The sequence below is a fragment of the Coloeus monedula genome (assembly GCF_965178545.1).
Source record: "Coloeus monedula genome assembly, chromosome: 3".
Classification (NCBI taxonomy): domain Eukaryota; kingdom Metazoa; phylum Chordata; class Aves; order Passeriformes; family Corvidae; genus Coloeus; species Coloeus monedula.
Window position 1 is genome coordinate 9063759 of NC_138783.1, and position 14954 is coordinate 9078712.

The following is a 14954-nucleotide window of genomic DNA, read 5'->3' on the forward strand; positions in this document are numbered from 1 at the left end:
TTGTTGGCTTTATTGAATGCACAGCATTTCTGAATTGGAGACTCATCATGCTAAAACTCCTAAGTGAGCTTTTCTAGGGGCATTAGCATTGGTTGGTTGTGAGGTGCTGTGGGGAGGATGGCCCAACGCTTGGAATTCCATATCTGAGGGGCTATCTTGGGTAAAAATTCTGAGTCGTTGTGCAATTATGTTTTCCACATGACACCAAACACTACACTGACACACAGAACATGTCCAGTAGCTTTCGGTGCATCTTCTTCCTCCTCCATCATTTTGAATAGTGTGTGGTTAAATCTCCTAGAATGCCATCAATCTCTCAAGATGATGATCAGCAGGTTCATTGGTTAAATTTGGTCTGGGCTCTCTGTAGTCGATTATAAACCTTTGCACTAAAAAAGGCAGGCACAGCCTCTGCCACTTAAATTAATAAAAAGTCCCATCCTTCTGTCCTTTACTGCAGTAATTTAAAACTTTGACCCAATCAACCCCTGAATGCAAATGAGTGAGCAATCTGGAGAAGCAGAGTGTTGATCCAGTCAATCTACAGCCATTTTCAGAGCAGATTTTAAAGATGTACGTGACATTGGCCATTAGTGAGCCAGAAAAGATGAATGAGCCAATAAACGAACATATTTCACTTCTTTCATCTGCCAAGATGAAACATCATCTTGGTGTTCGGTTGCTTTTTGTTGTTTGGTCTTTTATTTTCTTAATTTGCACGACAGTATTTTGAAAGGCATGCTATCAATCCTTTAATTGACTTTTCTAAAGAAATATTTTTTTCCAATAAGTCCCCTTGAGTGGGTTGGTCTTGAGGATTTTGGTCTTCTTAAAGTCTTTCCTTTGCAACTCATTAAAAAGATTTTGATTTGTAAAGATATTGTCTATAAGACAATTTAGAAAATAAATAGAAAAAATGAATATTTGGCATTGAGTTTTAAAAATGAGAGGGACTGAGCTAGTAAAATTAACTATCCAGAAAAAAAAAAAAATCCACTTACGTTTTTCTTTTTCCAGTTTAGTTACATACACAATTGCTTTAGGTGTTTTGTGAAAGTTCAGAGTAATTTTTAGCAATGTGTGTGGATTCTGTTGAAAATGAACAGTTACTTTCAGTCATTATAGAAGTCCAGACTATGTCTGAGAGAGCAAAACACGTCTTTGAAATAATTAATAAATTATCTGACACCTGTCAACAGAGAAAAAAGGAAATAAGCAGCCTATTGTTTTGGCAGTGTTATTTTTGCAGATGCTTCTTGCAGTTTTCTTATGAACAAAATATGAATGTTTCTTTTTACATATTATCTGTTGGACAGTGCACTATCAAAAGTAAATTAAAATAGGATTTTAGATTAATAAACAGTTTTACACAGAGTAAAAAGATCTAGCAGTATTGGCGACAAATTCCTTTGGGTTATGTTTTTTTGTTTTCAGAGCAACTGGGATTTTATTTTACTTTCTTGTTTCGAATGATCTAGTTCATTATTATGAGTTTTCTTCATGGTACTTTATGGTGTTTTGATCAGCAATTTATCTTGGGGCCTTAAAACATGTGTTCATTTATGTGTTTAGCTGACCAGCTGCCTTCCCTTTTTTCCTTTTTCCAATGTGACATTAAAATGGAGTGATTCCTAGCAAGGATCTTTTAGCGGAAAACACATCTTACTCCGTGTGATGCTAAACTGTTGCCTTTTCACCGAGGTCTCTACCCCTTTCCCCTGCCCCATCTCCCAGCAGAGGTAGAGCAGCCCCCCTCTGTGCTCACCAAGCCCCAGTCGTCCCCCCGCCTCCTCCCCACAAAGAGGTGAAGTCCCCTGAGTCTGTAATTGCCAGGAGATGAAGCGATGATGGGGAGTGATCACAGTCAATAGCTTTGATTAACAATAAGGTGGAAAATTAGCAATGCTAGCATTCAGCTCCCCTGCCTTCCCATCCCCATATGCTCCCCGCAGCCTGTGCTGGCTGGTTAGCAGGGTGGCCACTGTGCCTGGCGGGCTGCAGAGTGACACTGGGAGTGGGCAGAGGGGGACAGCAGGCGGCTTTCTGGGGACACTGTGGACAATGCTCCCAGCCCTGTCTCTCCAGGCTCCGCCACGCAGGCGGGGGAAGGACAAGGTGTGCCGTGTGCTGGCACTGTGGCTCTTGCTGTCATTTGTGGATTTAATTGTGTCTGGACGTGTTGTGATCAAAATGGCAACTACTGTTACTCCTGTGACCCCATCAGCAGCTCTGGTGTTGTTTCCGACAGACTCCGAAGACCTAGAGAGGGGGAACGACAGCGGGACACCACTCCCCACCTCTGATAACGGCGACAATTCACTGGGCTACACAGGTAGAGTGCACCTTTCCAAAATATTCCTGACTGCCTCCTTCTGACACTTTCCACCTGCATCTGCCATTGCCACCTGTACACGTTCTTTTAATCATCTTTGCTAGCTGGCTCTCTTTCACCATCACCTTTAGAAGTTCAGCGTTGTTAGTACTGTTGGGAAATACTATTGTGTCTTTTAACTAACCAAGATGACTGTCCCTGTGTATGTTAGTACATGTCAATGATTCAAATGTTTAAATTTGCCTTGTTGAGACAATGCACCTAATATTTTCCTTTGAACTGTATATATTAGTGCATGAGGAAATATATAATCTCAAAGAAATTTTTCCAAAGACCTAGGGGATTTTTCCACATGTTTATTTGGGGATTTTTTTGGCTTTGTTTCTATTATAAACAAAAGTAAAATACATTGCAGCAGGGAAGAAAACCCAAATGAGACTAAACTGTGATTGGAGAAGAGTATGTTTCATTCACTTCTGCTTTGCATAAACTAAAGAAATGTGTCTCTAGGCCAAATAAGAAAAGCCACAGAATAAGCAGCACCATACAGCAGTGATCCCTGAGGAACCCAATTCTGTAACTCTTCTGCAGCCTGAAATGTTACCCAGCTCCAGGAGTCACTGACCACAGCCCAGTCTCATCTGCAGTCATGGGTTTTCATGAACAGCTGGTGGTCCAGTGTGACTCAGATATTCCTAAATGAGACAGTCTTGCAGGGTACAAGAAGAGGATAGGCAGGTATATAAGATAGAGAGTGAGAGAGAGAGCAATTTGTCTATTCAAAAAACTTCAGTTCCTGTTATATGCCACTTATAGTGATTGCAGCTTTCATCACCTACTCCTCACAATCATCTCTGCATGTGGTTTAAAACCTTGATACATAATTTTGTTTCAGTTTAAAATACTTTTTTTTTTTCTAAAAAGGAGAAAAAGCTAAAGCAATACAAATTTCCCCTCAGTCAAGATAGGTGCCTTTTTAGGAAAACATAGCATGAATCCTGCTGCATGTGGATTATTTTGACTTTTTTACCTTCTGAATATTCCTATTAATTTTGTTCTAAATTCTTTCCCTTCCACTCTCCAAGTTTGTGACATGTACATTCTCTGGTGCTTGTGGGATCATCATATTGACAAAATATAGCTTAAAGAATGGATTTTTCCTTGCTGTAAGTTAGACTTTTGCTTTCAGAAAACAGGGCTGAGAACCGTGACCCCCGGGTCTTGTGTTTAAACAGCCACTAATTTACTTGGAACAGCGAGTCAGAGTCTTTTAATAAAAAATTGGCTTAGTTTTACCTGGAGATGAGCAATCGGTTCCCCTCCAGCCTCGTCACCCATCCCTGGCCCGGGGCTGGTGCTCGACAGCCTCCCACCTTCCCACGAGGTAGGAGAGGGGCCCTGTATGCGCCCTCCAAAATCCCCCTTAGGCACAAGAGCAACGGGGGTAAGAATTTAGAGGGAGACCCCATCCTTTTTACCCCTGGAGAGGGGCTGGAGGTTTGACGCAGGCCCTGCCATGACAAGTGCACTGGGTGGGTGATGGCAGGCAGAGGGTGCAAGGGCTGCAGGCAGTCCTGCTCCAGTATTTAAGGCAAATAAGGCAGCGTTTAAGACAAATCTCCTCTCTGAGCCTGGGGGCATGGGACAATATCCCAAGCAGAGCACAGACCCTTTTGCATCTGTCCACCCCTGAAGATCCTTCTCCCATACCAAGGTGCACACGAGCAGCTGGGCATCCCAGGAAAGGCCTCTGCAGGATGTTGCAGCTGTTTAACCTGCCTCTCTGGGACTAGTGGGGTCATTTGGGAGGACTGACAAAGTCAGCCCCTGCTCTGGTAGCTCCCCAGAGGCTCCACTTCTTAACTCTAGGCCATAGTTTAATAGGCATTTTCCAAGTAGGCACAAAAGTCAGGATCAAGTTAGAGGCAAACACAAGCTGAACAAAAATTAAAACCTAGAAGATGACTGGTTTTGTTGAATTGGAGATTTTGTGCCTCTATTTGAATGAAAGACCAAGTTTTTCATGTTTAAAAATTTAATGATCCAGTATTTTTTCTCCACTATGTAATAGTAATCAGTAACACTATGTGTGTTTACCTTGGTCTATATGGAAAAACCCTGAGGTATTTACTAAAATTAGTCCAACAGGTTTCTGTAGTAATCAGTAAGAGATTTTAAAAATAATATTCATTGGAATGCAACCTTACAAGTAAAGTTACTTTTTTTTTTTTTTTTTCCCAATCGTGGGCTCATTCATATGGGCGTTATACGGAATTCCTGGATTTTACAGAAGTATTCTTCGATCATTTTTGTTCTCTCTTATCTTTAGAATTCTATTCTCCAAAAGGAAAGCCATTTCAGAAGCTTGTTTGTACTGAAAATTCTCTGACTCTGCTAAAATCACTTGGATTAAGTCTGGGATGCCTGGACCCAGGGGTAAAATAAAGAGCAGTTTATTTTTCAGTCATGTTTCTATCTTCAGGTGGTGCCTGAATGGACAAAATGCACACAAGTTGGTAACTGCTGTCATACCATAGGACTGTACATTTTTGCTCATACTGAGAGCACTGACACATCTGCAGGGCATGTCTTCCATTCCATATAAGTTTAGCTGTGAGGTATGGAAACTAAACTTGCTTGTATGGGAAGTTTCAGGATTAGAGATTATAACTTTTTCCTACATCTTTTTCTTTCCCTAGACGTTTCTCATGGTGAATATATGCAGCTGTTTTGTACTGTTTTTAAGTGGATGTACGTGACTCATAGGGAGGGTTTCAGTGTGCTCTCCTAAAGCCCCCTTTGTCACTGTTATTCATTCTCCCAAATCACTAAACCAGGAGAATTTTTGGTGTCCCATTAGTTTTGTTGTCTCCACTGTGGATGCGAGCACTTGATTTGAGAAGTAACCTCACACCAAACAGTAAACTCATCAATTTCAGGGGGGTAAGAGGACATGGAAACCCAAAATGTTTCAGATAAAGTCTGAAGTTGTTAATACATTTCAAGATTGTTACAGCAGGGAAATGGTGAACTCCTATTTGACTTTTCATGATTTCGATATGTTATAGGACTGAACTCTAGATTTTTTTTAATCATTACAGTAAAATGACATCCAGTAGATGTTACACTTTTTATAGATCATCAGGGTTTTATAATCAAAATAATTATTAATAGTTATTAACTGTAGACACAGCTCAAGAGGCTTTATATGACTCTATGTTAAAGATGATCACTTTCAAAAAGCATTTGTAACATGCATAAGTAGGGGCTGAATAAATCACAGAATCAAGAAAAGAAGTTCAGCCACTAAGGATTGTTCCATATGCATGACACTGATATTAGACCGAAGGATTTTATAAGAAGGTTTTTTTTCCTGCATACTTAATACCAGAGAAATACTAAAGAATAAAAAAAGACATTTAAAAGCCGTTGTGACCCCATTGGCAGCATATTAAAAATGCTAGATGTAGCTGGATTGATTCAGCAAATAATTTAGGGTTAAAAAGAGAAGAACTTTTAACTGTAACTCTGTCAGTTTAAATAATTGAGGCAGGAAGATTACCTTGTCTGCATCTTCACAAAAGATCAGTTTTACAGTATCAAGGTCAGATTGGAAAATAATTGCATACTTAAGATGTGTAACAGCAAAAATCTGAATACCTATTTAAACCATGTGGATAAAGAACAGGCCAAATCATAGTGAGATTCAATAGGATAAAAGCATATGAGTTGGATATTTTGTGTTGTATTTAATTTGTCCTAAGGAAGACACCCAAAGTAGCTTTCTAAAATGCTGCATGAGTACGCTTGTTTCTCTTCCTACAGAGCTTACAGGGACGTTAGATGTCTAGCAGTGACGTAGATACTTTAAAATGATTGCAAGTAATTTCACGTCCCCAGCAGCTTGGATCCAAGTTCAGAAAGGTGAGGCAGGTTATAGGAGTGTGCACCAGAGAATATAATGAAATTTAATTTGATCACCAAAGGAAGGCAGGGGAATGGAAGATGCTGGTAGGAATTCAGTTCTTTGTCAGGTTTAGGCGGTGGAGATGTCAGACCAAGCTATTGTTTGGACAGGTACTTTAGAGGGGAAAGAAACTCTAAAGTTACCAATCATTGTGCTTTTTTTTTTTTTTTTTTTAAATTTAAATCCTGGAGAAAAGAATAGGGACAAACAGAAGAGGAAAGGAATCAAGGAAAAAGATCTCGCAGAGTTGTCACTGTATATCAGAGAGAGAATATGGAAAACCATCTGAATAAGATACTGGAGGAATTCAGGGGATGGAGAATTTAGAAACAAACATCATAGAAGAAATGCCTTTAAAAACTCAGGGTTTCCAAGAGAAGGGCTTGTAGTTAGTCACCAGATGGAAGAGATGAAGTGTTGAGTGATGTCCTGTAGTTCTGGAGAAGCTTTGAGAGCCACAACTCTGCACCAGGGAGTAAGGAAACCTGACAAGCATAGGATAAAACCATCTTGACTAAAGCTACTAAACATATTTCTCTGTTTGATATTTACTGTCAGAGCAGATTTTCAAGAAAAGACTAAACTAATTAATATTTCCACATCAAATATCACATGTGGTGTGCCAGCCATAAGAGTAAAGAAAATGTTTCCTCTCGGCTCACAGGCTTCTTGCTTCCTCCCCAAGATAGTGCAAAGGCAGTAGGTGTCAAGTATGAGCCTCAGTTACTTTCCACATAATCAATGGCTGCAGAGTAATCTCTGAGATTGCATTGTGCTGTGCTATTGAAGTGTGTGCATGCAGGCTATCCCAGGAAGTAGCACATTTCCTGTTAAATCAACTGTGACATAAATATCGGGGATCATTTAACAGATCACAGAGTATCGCTTGTGCTACAGCGACCAGAAGGATGGCTTGTTAAATTAACGCTATACAGTCAAACATTTGCAGGCAAGGATCACCACTCCTCATTAAGTAGAGTTGTGACTTTTTAAAGGGATATTTCCAAATACTTTTCTATTCCTAGTTTTCTCCAACAACTCTTCCAGTATGCAAAGAAATCCTGTGGTTCCCAATGGTGACCCAAAGTTAGTCTTCAATTTTTTTCTCCCTGATTTTAATCATGAAAATATTGTGGTGATATTCTTTTGTATAACTAAAGACTCATTTTTTTCTCTCATTGCCTTTCTTCTTTACTACTATGTTGTTATATCATCAGGAGAATTGTTCTTAGGGGATCACTGCTTGCCCCATGTCAAATAAGACAGGTTGGCCTTGGAGAGCATTTTAAGAAATGAAGGGGATCTCTATCTTCATTTCATGGCCATGTCTGAGACATTTCTTCCATTTTGTTCAGTTATTTTGCATAGGTTATGCTATGTATTAGAGAGTGCTGGTTTTGAAAAGTGGTAGTTCAGGAAACATGTTCAAGAAAACATTTCTTTGAAATCAAAGGCAGAAGTCTACACTAATAGTTACCCTGTGAGAAATGGGAGTATGTTTCACTTTTTTTTTTTTTTTCTGTTTTTTATTTTAAGATTAGTAGAGGTAGTAAAAGTGCATACAGATTTTGTGTCTGAGGGGAAGAGTGGAGAGGAAAAAAAGCTGTGATATGCAACAGGATGAGAAATAAAAATGTTGGAAAGAAATATCTGCTATTTGATATTCCTTCTAAATTATCATCTTTTGTTTAACTTAGAAAAAAAGATCAACATTGGGGACAAAAACCACACGGCAACAAGCAGTTTGGCTAATGGGTTGCAAATAGTGATGGATTAAGGTGTAGGTTGCAGAGTGTGGATATTTTTTATTTGGAGGAGGCTGTAATTTTGGATGGGAAGCAGGTAGCTAGTGATGTCTGAACAAAACAAAAACCTTATTTTCATACAATTCCAAGCGAGCTATTGGCATCTCTCATGTTGCACTGCATTCATCATGGCAACCACCTGTAGAGAAAAACAAACACTTGCACTGCTGAACCAACAGATATCTGACAGGGCTGAATGAATCACAAGATCAGATAGCAGCAACATTAATTCATTTGCAGTCACAGAATCCTTATTGCTAGTGGTAATACACAGTAGATTTCAACTTGACTTTTACATCTCAGGGATATGTACAAAGTTTGCAGTTTTCCCAGACCTTCTCTTTTTTAAAACTTGCTAACTGAGCAAGCGTGCTCTTGAGTCACTGGGAGAATGAACATAAAGCCCCATGATACCAATTTTACAAAGTTACTTCTTAGAGTTCATCTGCAATCTAAATCCAGGGACAGATGGGTACTGTTATGCCTATTAAAAAAAAAAAAAAAAAGAGGAAAAAAAATCCCCTGCTCTTGTCTATCAGCAAAGCTCTCTGTTCCCCGTGTCAATCTAAACAGTCAGAAAAGTCCTTTCAGTTTTATCCTTTTTGCAGGCATTCTTCTGACACAGATACTGAGGATTCATTTTTAATATGTATTAAAATATAAATATAACACCAATCAACAGGATTGCCTGGCGATGAGAGCAGGCAACATTGATATTGAGGCAATAATAATTTAATCAAAACACATATTAGCAATATTGGAGCACAAATAGTCACAGTTACATAAATCTTGCACTGCCAATTTTTATGAAGAAGTTTACAGAAAATCTCCTTCTCCAAATACTGTGTTAAACTTCAAGGCAGAGTTTTTATTAAAACAGGAAGCTATGACAATGTCTCATGCTTCTCAATCAGTGAGAGCCAAAATATTGCGTGAAGAATTTGTCTAATACTGACTTTAGCAGTAGAATATGCCTCTATATAGTCGAGGTGCTAGGAATTTTTCTAAACAACCATATCTCAGGAAGATTAATTTGAGCTTGAGAAGGTGCAGGAAAGAGCTATTAAAATAGTTAGGGAATAGAAAGCTTATTTTGATGGAGGCCTTAATGAAAGGGAAATGTGACTGGAATTTGTTGCCAGCTTTGTGATTTTAGAGAACAAACAGAAAAAAAGCACATTGCTTATTCAACTTGGAGAAATCCAGTTACTGACAAAGAGCCTATCTTCAAACAGTACTCAAAATGTGGACTTTTGTAATAGGGGATTCTAGGCTTTTATTCATATTCCCACTTGACAAAAGATGAAGCAGCTAAAAAATGGGCTTTAGTTAATTTAGGATAGAAATTTAGGATGTGATACAGGAGCAAATTCTACAGCATTTCTCAGCCAGCAGTTTGAAATCTCCTTTCCAAATATTTAAATTTGTGATAGGCTATGAGAAGCTGTGCATACTCGATTTGATTCTCCAGGATGAGCATTTTAATCTTGAGTTCGTGTGTTCCTAATTAATTATGAGACAAGTAATATCAAAATAAAATGCATTCACAGTGTATTGTAGTTTCTCTTTTCCATTTGGGCTGTCACAGACAGGAACCCCTGGAGTTGATGAGAGGCTTTCTGCTGAGGGCCTCCTAGTAAGACCAAAGACAGAGCAAATTATCCTCAGATACTGCTGTCAGTTCAGTGAATTAAGTATGCAAAGCAATTTGTGAAGATGTTCTGAAGTGCAAATTTCTGCCACTAGGTCAAAAGAGTATGAATTATCACAGGATGAGCAAGGTAAGAGAACATCATTCCCCATCTTCATCAGGGTGTTAGACAAGTTAGTCTTTGATTTTAGTCAGGCAAATTGTTTTATTTAAAGAAGCAGGAAGTTAGTAATGGACACGATTACATTAAATGAATAGCAACGAAATGCCCTGCATAGATGACATTAATTTATTGTGCCTACAATAATGTGCTTTCATGAGTAGTACAGGAAAAGAAAAACATTGAAATTAATTTTCTATAATTTAGGTATTAGCATTGTTGGTCATTTATCATAATAATAATTACTGTATAGGATCAGGGATGTACAGGCTAATTCAGGTTGGAAGCAATGACTGGAGGTCTCAAGTCCAACTTGCTGAACAAGCAGGGTCAGGTATGAGGTCAGACCAGTCTACTCAGGGCTTCACCCAGTTAGGTCTTGAAAACTTCCAAGAAGAGAGCTGGCACAGCCTCTCTGGGCAGCCTGCTCTCCTGGCTGCCTGTCCTCATAGGGAAACAATTTCTCCTGTTCAGTCTGAACCTCTCTTGTCCTGCCACGGACCACTGTGAAGAGCAGGTCTCCATCTGCTCAGTGATCCCCCCCGCCATTAGGAGAGGCGGGGAGGCTGAGCTGTGGCTCTTCAGTCCCCCTGGAATTGCCTCTTCTGAGGCTAAACAAGCCCTGGTTCCTCGGCCTCCCAGCTCCAGCACTGAGCATCCTACTTGGCCCTCTGTTGAACTCAGCCCAGTTTGTCAGTGACTTTACTGGGAGGCCAAAGCTTGGATGCAGTACTCCAGGTGGGTGCTGAGTAGAGGGGTATAATCCCACTTCTTGATCTACCCCTGTGCACTGCCACAGCCCAGGATGTGCTGGCCATCCCTGCTGCCAGGCCAGGCTGAACTTGTTGCTGGCCCAGAGCCTGAGGGCCCTGCCAGCAGAGCTACTCCCCAGCCTGTATGGATGCAAGGGGGTCTTTCTTCCTGCCTTCCTTCCTACAGCAGGACTTTGCATCTGTCCTTGTTAAATTTCATTAGGTTCCTCTTGGGCCATTCCTCCAGCCTGGCTCCCTGCAGGTGGCAGCCCTGCGGTTGGACATGTGGACTGGTTCCCCCAGCTTGGTTTTGCCTGTCAGCATGAGGAAAGTGCCTTCACTCCCCTCCTCCAGGTGGCTGATAAGGACCTTAAGCAGGTCTCAGGACACACCTGGAGGTCCCTCTTTTGTTCCTGTTCTCCAGGTAGGCTGCAGCCCATCAGCCATTGACTTCTGACATGGTGTGTCATCAAGTTTTCGCTCATCTGGTGGTTCACCCATCCAGACCATAACATCCCTGCTTGGATACAGGAATTTTGTGGAAGACAGTGTTGAACCCGATACTTGGGAGTCTAAAACCACAAATAGTTTAGGATTTCCCATCAAAACTAATCTCCCCTGTTTGCAGTTTTTAACTGGAACTCTTGTCCCCGAGTTAATACATTAACATCTATCAGAAGATCAGTAGTTATTTTTGTCAGAACCCTCTGGAAGTGCTGCCAGACATTTATTTTCGGTGCTTTGTGTATGTGATTCCTGTGTGTCGCTTATCCATAAACCGCAACAACTTGAACCATCACCTACAAGTGTTAAAACATTGTAGAGAGCTTTTCAGAACGAACTGTATTGATTTTCAGTGACCCTTGTATAAGAAGGGAGACATTTTTGCTGTGGTACAATTTACTGGAGAACATATTATTTATAAGGCTTTTGTCTAATACTTCCTAAAAGGCAGTGAAAAAACTACTACTAAAACTTACTGCTGCTTTCTTTATTGCAGAAAATCCCAAACTATTTTTCACTCCTAAATATAAGCAGAACCCTGTTTTTTTTTAACTGTGAGGACTTTGAAATAATGTCTTCCAAATCATTAGCTTTTTTATTAGATTCTCTGCCCCTGCTTATACTCTTCCTTTAATTCCCATCAGATGGTCCCTGTGAGGTAATAAGTTCCAGTTGCTTCATCCTCCTTCCCTTTTCTTTAATTTTATTTTCCTAATTTCATGGTTTGTTTCTGAATAACAATCAGAAAGGGGTTGCATTTTGGCTAAACTTGGAATAGAATAACAGCCCACTCAAACACTCAAAAAAACCACTGAAATATCATTTTCTGTATTTATTTCTGTCTAATCTTTAGCAGAATAAATTTCTCTGTCTTTATTATAGAGTAGTGCAAAATCAAATATAAAATTTTCCTTTTTCTTTTAGCAGTAGGTACTGCCCAAGGGAGACCAAATCACTTTTCAGTAGATTTAAACTTTTGTAGCAAAGTATAATTTCTTCCATTTCAGCAAGGTGTTTTACTTGTGCTCTGGTGTGTAATGAGGCCTTTCATCATTTCATATGTAGATTACTTAATTTTTTTATTAAAAACAAGTGGATATTATTGCAGTCTTTCCATCAATGGAAATTGTAAGCTTTGACAGGAAGCTCAAGACGAAGGAAAAAGAAGGTGAAAGGAACACAAGCTTATTGATTACAAAGTTAGTGTTCTGGATTTCTTCCACAACCTCAAAAGGCAAATTTAACATAAGAGTCTGGTGGGGAGGAGGATGCCTGTTTCACTTGGAAAAACTACTGTGCAGAGTTCAAGTATTACAGATAGTTTATAGACCATTTTTACTGGACAGTAAGTACATCACAGGAGGCTGAAAATGGCTTTAGGGTTATTTTTTCCTTCAAGCTTCCAGCCGTTTAATTATATCTTCCAGACCATTATCAGATAGATCAAATAGGAAGCTTATCTGTAAAATATACTGTAGAAATTTGTGGGAATACTGTGAACACTCTTGTGCAATATGCACTCAAATGATTTTCAGTTCTTCAGCACACAGTATCACCCATGCACTAACTGGATTTTTATGCAAAATTTAGATGCATACATATAAGTATTTCTATTTCTGGCTGTATTAAGAATTAATACAATTATATCTAGAACATGATCAAAAAAACCCAGATAGTATTCAAAAAGAAATTAAATAAACCTGTTGTAAAAAAAAAAAAAAGAAGTTTTAAAAGAGAGCTGATACAGATATCACACCCAGCATTTGATACACGCACACATGTATTTGGACAGCTTTGCAAGAATTGAGGATTTGGAGGAAGAAAATAAAGTTCTCAGTAGCACAGTGTTTTGATTCCACACAGTTCCTGATGAAAATTCTTATAAATTCAAGATCTTTTAAGGATATACAAGCCATGCAAACAGCCTAATCATCCCAAAGGGAAGACTTCATGATGAAGTGAGAAACATTTAGAGATGTTTGTTTAGGCAAAGGAGGTGTGCACTTTCTTAACAGATGAGATTACATGTAGCACACTACTAACAGCGGGGTAGTCACAATCTAGGCTTCACTTCAGCACAGCAGCACAGAGAGCCATTTTAACTTATTAAGAATAGACAGTAATGACTTAAAAGTTCACTAGTTTGTAATAATAGGTGGGTATCTTATCAGTGTAGATAACTACCCAAAGAGAGGGTGAAAAGAGGACAGAACCAGGCTCTTTTAGTGGTGCTCAGTGACAGAACCAGAGGCAATGGGCACAAACTGAAACGTAGGAGGTTCTCTGTGAACATCAGGAGATGCTTGTTCACTGTGAGGATGGCTGAACTCCAGCAGAGGCTGCCCAGAGAGGCTGTGGAGTCTCCATCCTTGGAGATAATCACTAGTCACTTGGTCACAGTCCTGGGCACCCAGCTATAGGTGGCCCTGCTTGAAAAGAGGGACTGGACAAGATCACTTTTGTAGGTCACTACCAAGCTCAATCAGACTGTGATCCTATAATGTAAAAACTTCCACAGAAAAGAAGCTTTGCAGATCTTAACCTCCATGAAGATAACTATTTTTTTGGCCAAAAATGTTCCTTGAAAAACTAAAACTTATAAAATGTTAGGAACTGCAAGGTTATTTGTCTGCCCTTTAAGTCCAGAATGCAGAGGCATTTTCTTTCCAGAAAAAGATGGAAAACATCACCGAGATTAGGAGCTGTTTGCTCTGTCTTCCAGGAGCACAAGCTAGAGTTATAGAGCCCTATAACTTATTGAGAGCAATGTGCTTTTGCCTTGCAAGTGTGTTAGAATATGCTTCTCTAGTTCGTGTGCTTTATAAACTAATTAATCTATATATAATTTCAATATGTTAATTATAGGCTTATTTGCCTGTATACACTCAACTGTTTCAGGATAGCTTGTCTCTGTGTTTCTGTGCTTACCAGCATGCTGAATATTGGTCCAAACCAAGGCAACTACAAATATTATCAAGAGAGTAGGGTCTTAGAGGAGAACAGAATAGAGAGGATAAATGATTTATTTCTAATTTAAACTCATGTGATGGTAAATATAATACCTAGAAAGAAAAAACCTATTGAGATCTCCTTCTTATCTAGGTCTATAAAAGTTCTCTAAAGAGTGAATGGATCTAGTTTTCAAATCTGAATATTAATTCTTTTGTAATACCCAGATGGCATCTTTATGAATTTTCTACTTATTTTGTTGGGAAATGTCCTTGTATTAAGGTTAAGGTCTTTTTGTAGCTGCAGATGCTCTTAAAATCTGCTGTCCAGAAGCTGAACAGAGATAAAGAAAAAGCATCATGACACAGTTATTTTGGCAGCCTGATCAAAGCAGGACGGCTGTATTTAGGCAGACAAGTGTATCAAAGGGATGCAGTTTGAAAAGGCTGAGTTAGCATTCCCCAAACTGTGTCCCTGTGATATGCTCTGCAGTGCTGCTGGCAGAGCACACAGTGCTAGGAAGTGTTGTACATCCGTCAGGACACAGCTTGAACCGAATATAGTGAGAAATTATGATTCCCTACAATCTCTTGCTGCTTATATTAATTTCCCTCTAGCCATAACACATCTGTTCATGGTAAGACTGATCCAATGCCCATCCAAGTACAGCTGAATTATTTCAGCAAGCAGTGGATTCAGTAAATACTATCCATGGGAAGGTTTGAAAAAAAAAACCTTAAAACTGAGTTAAGAGAATGAGTCCAACTAGAACAACACAGGGCTCTAAGTCCTCTAGCAGCTTCTCAAATATAGTTTCCTTCCTTTTTTACCATG

The 14954-nt window shown here is 39.4% G+C and overlaps 1 protein-coding gene across 1 annotated transcript in view; it reads left to right on the top strand.

The window, feature by feature from the left end:
• The window catches only part of ROBO1 (roundabout guidance receptor 1), a gene marked incomplete at both ends in the record, with an annotated part of 493955 nt that overhangs the window by 137180 nt on the left and 341821 nt on the right, over positions 1–14954 (top strand). The window contains one exon of the mRNA XM_082279020.1: positions 2249–2332. Coding sequence (XP_082135146.1) covers positions 2249–2332 — 84 coding nt within the window. The remainder of the gene's footprint in view (positions 1–2248; positions 2333–14954) is intronic.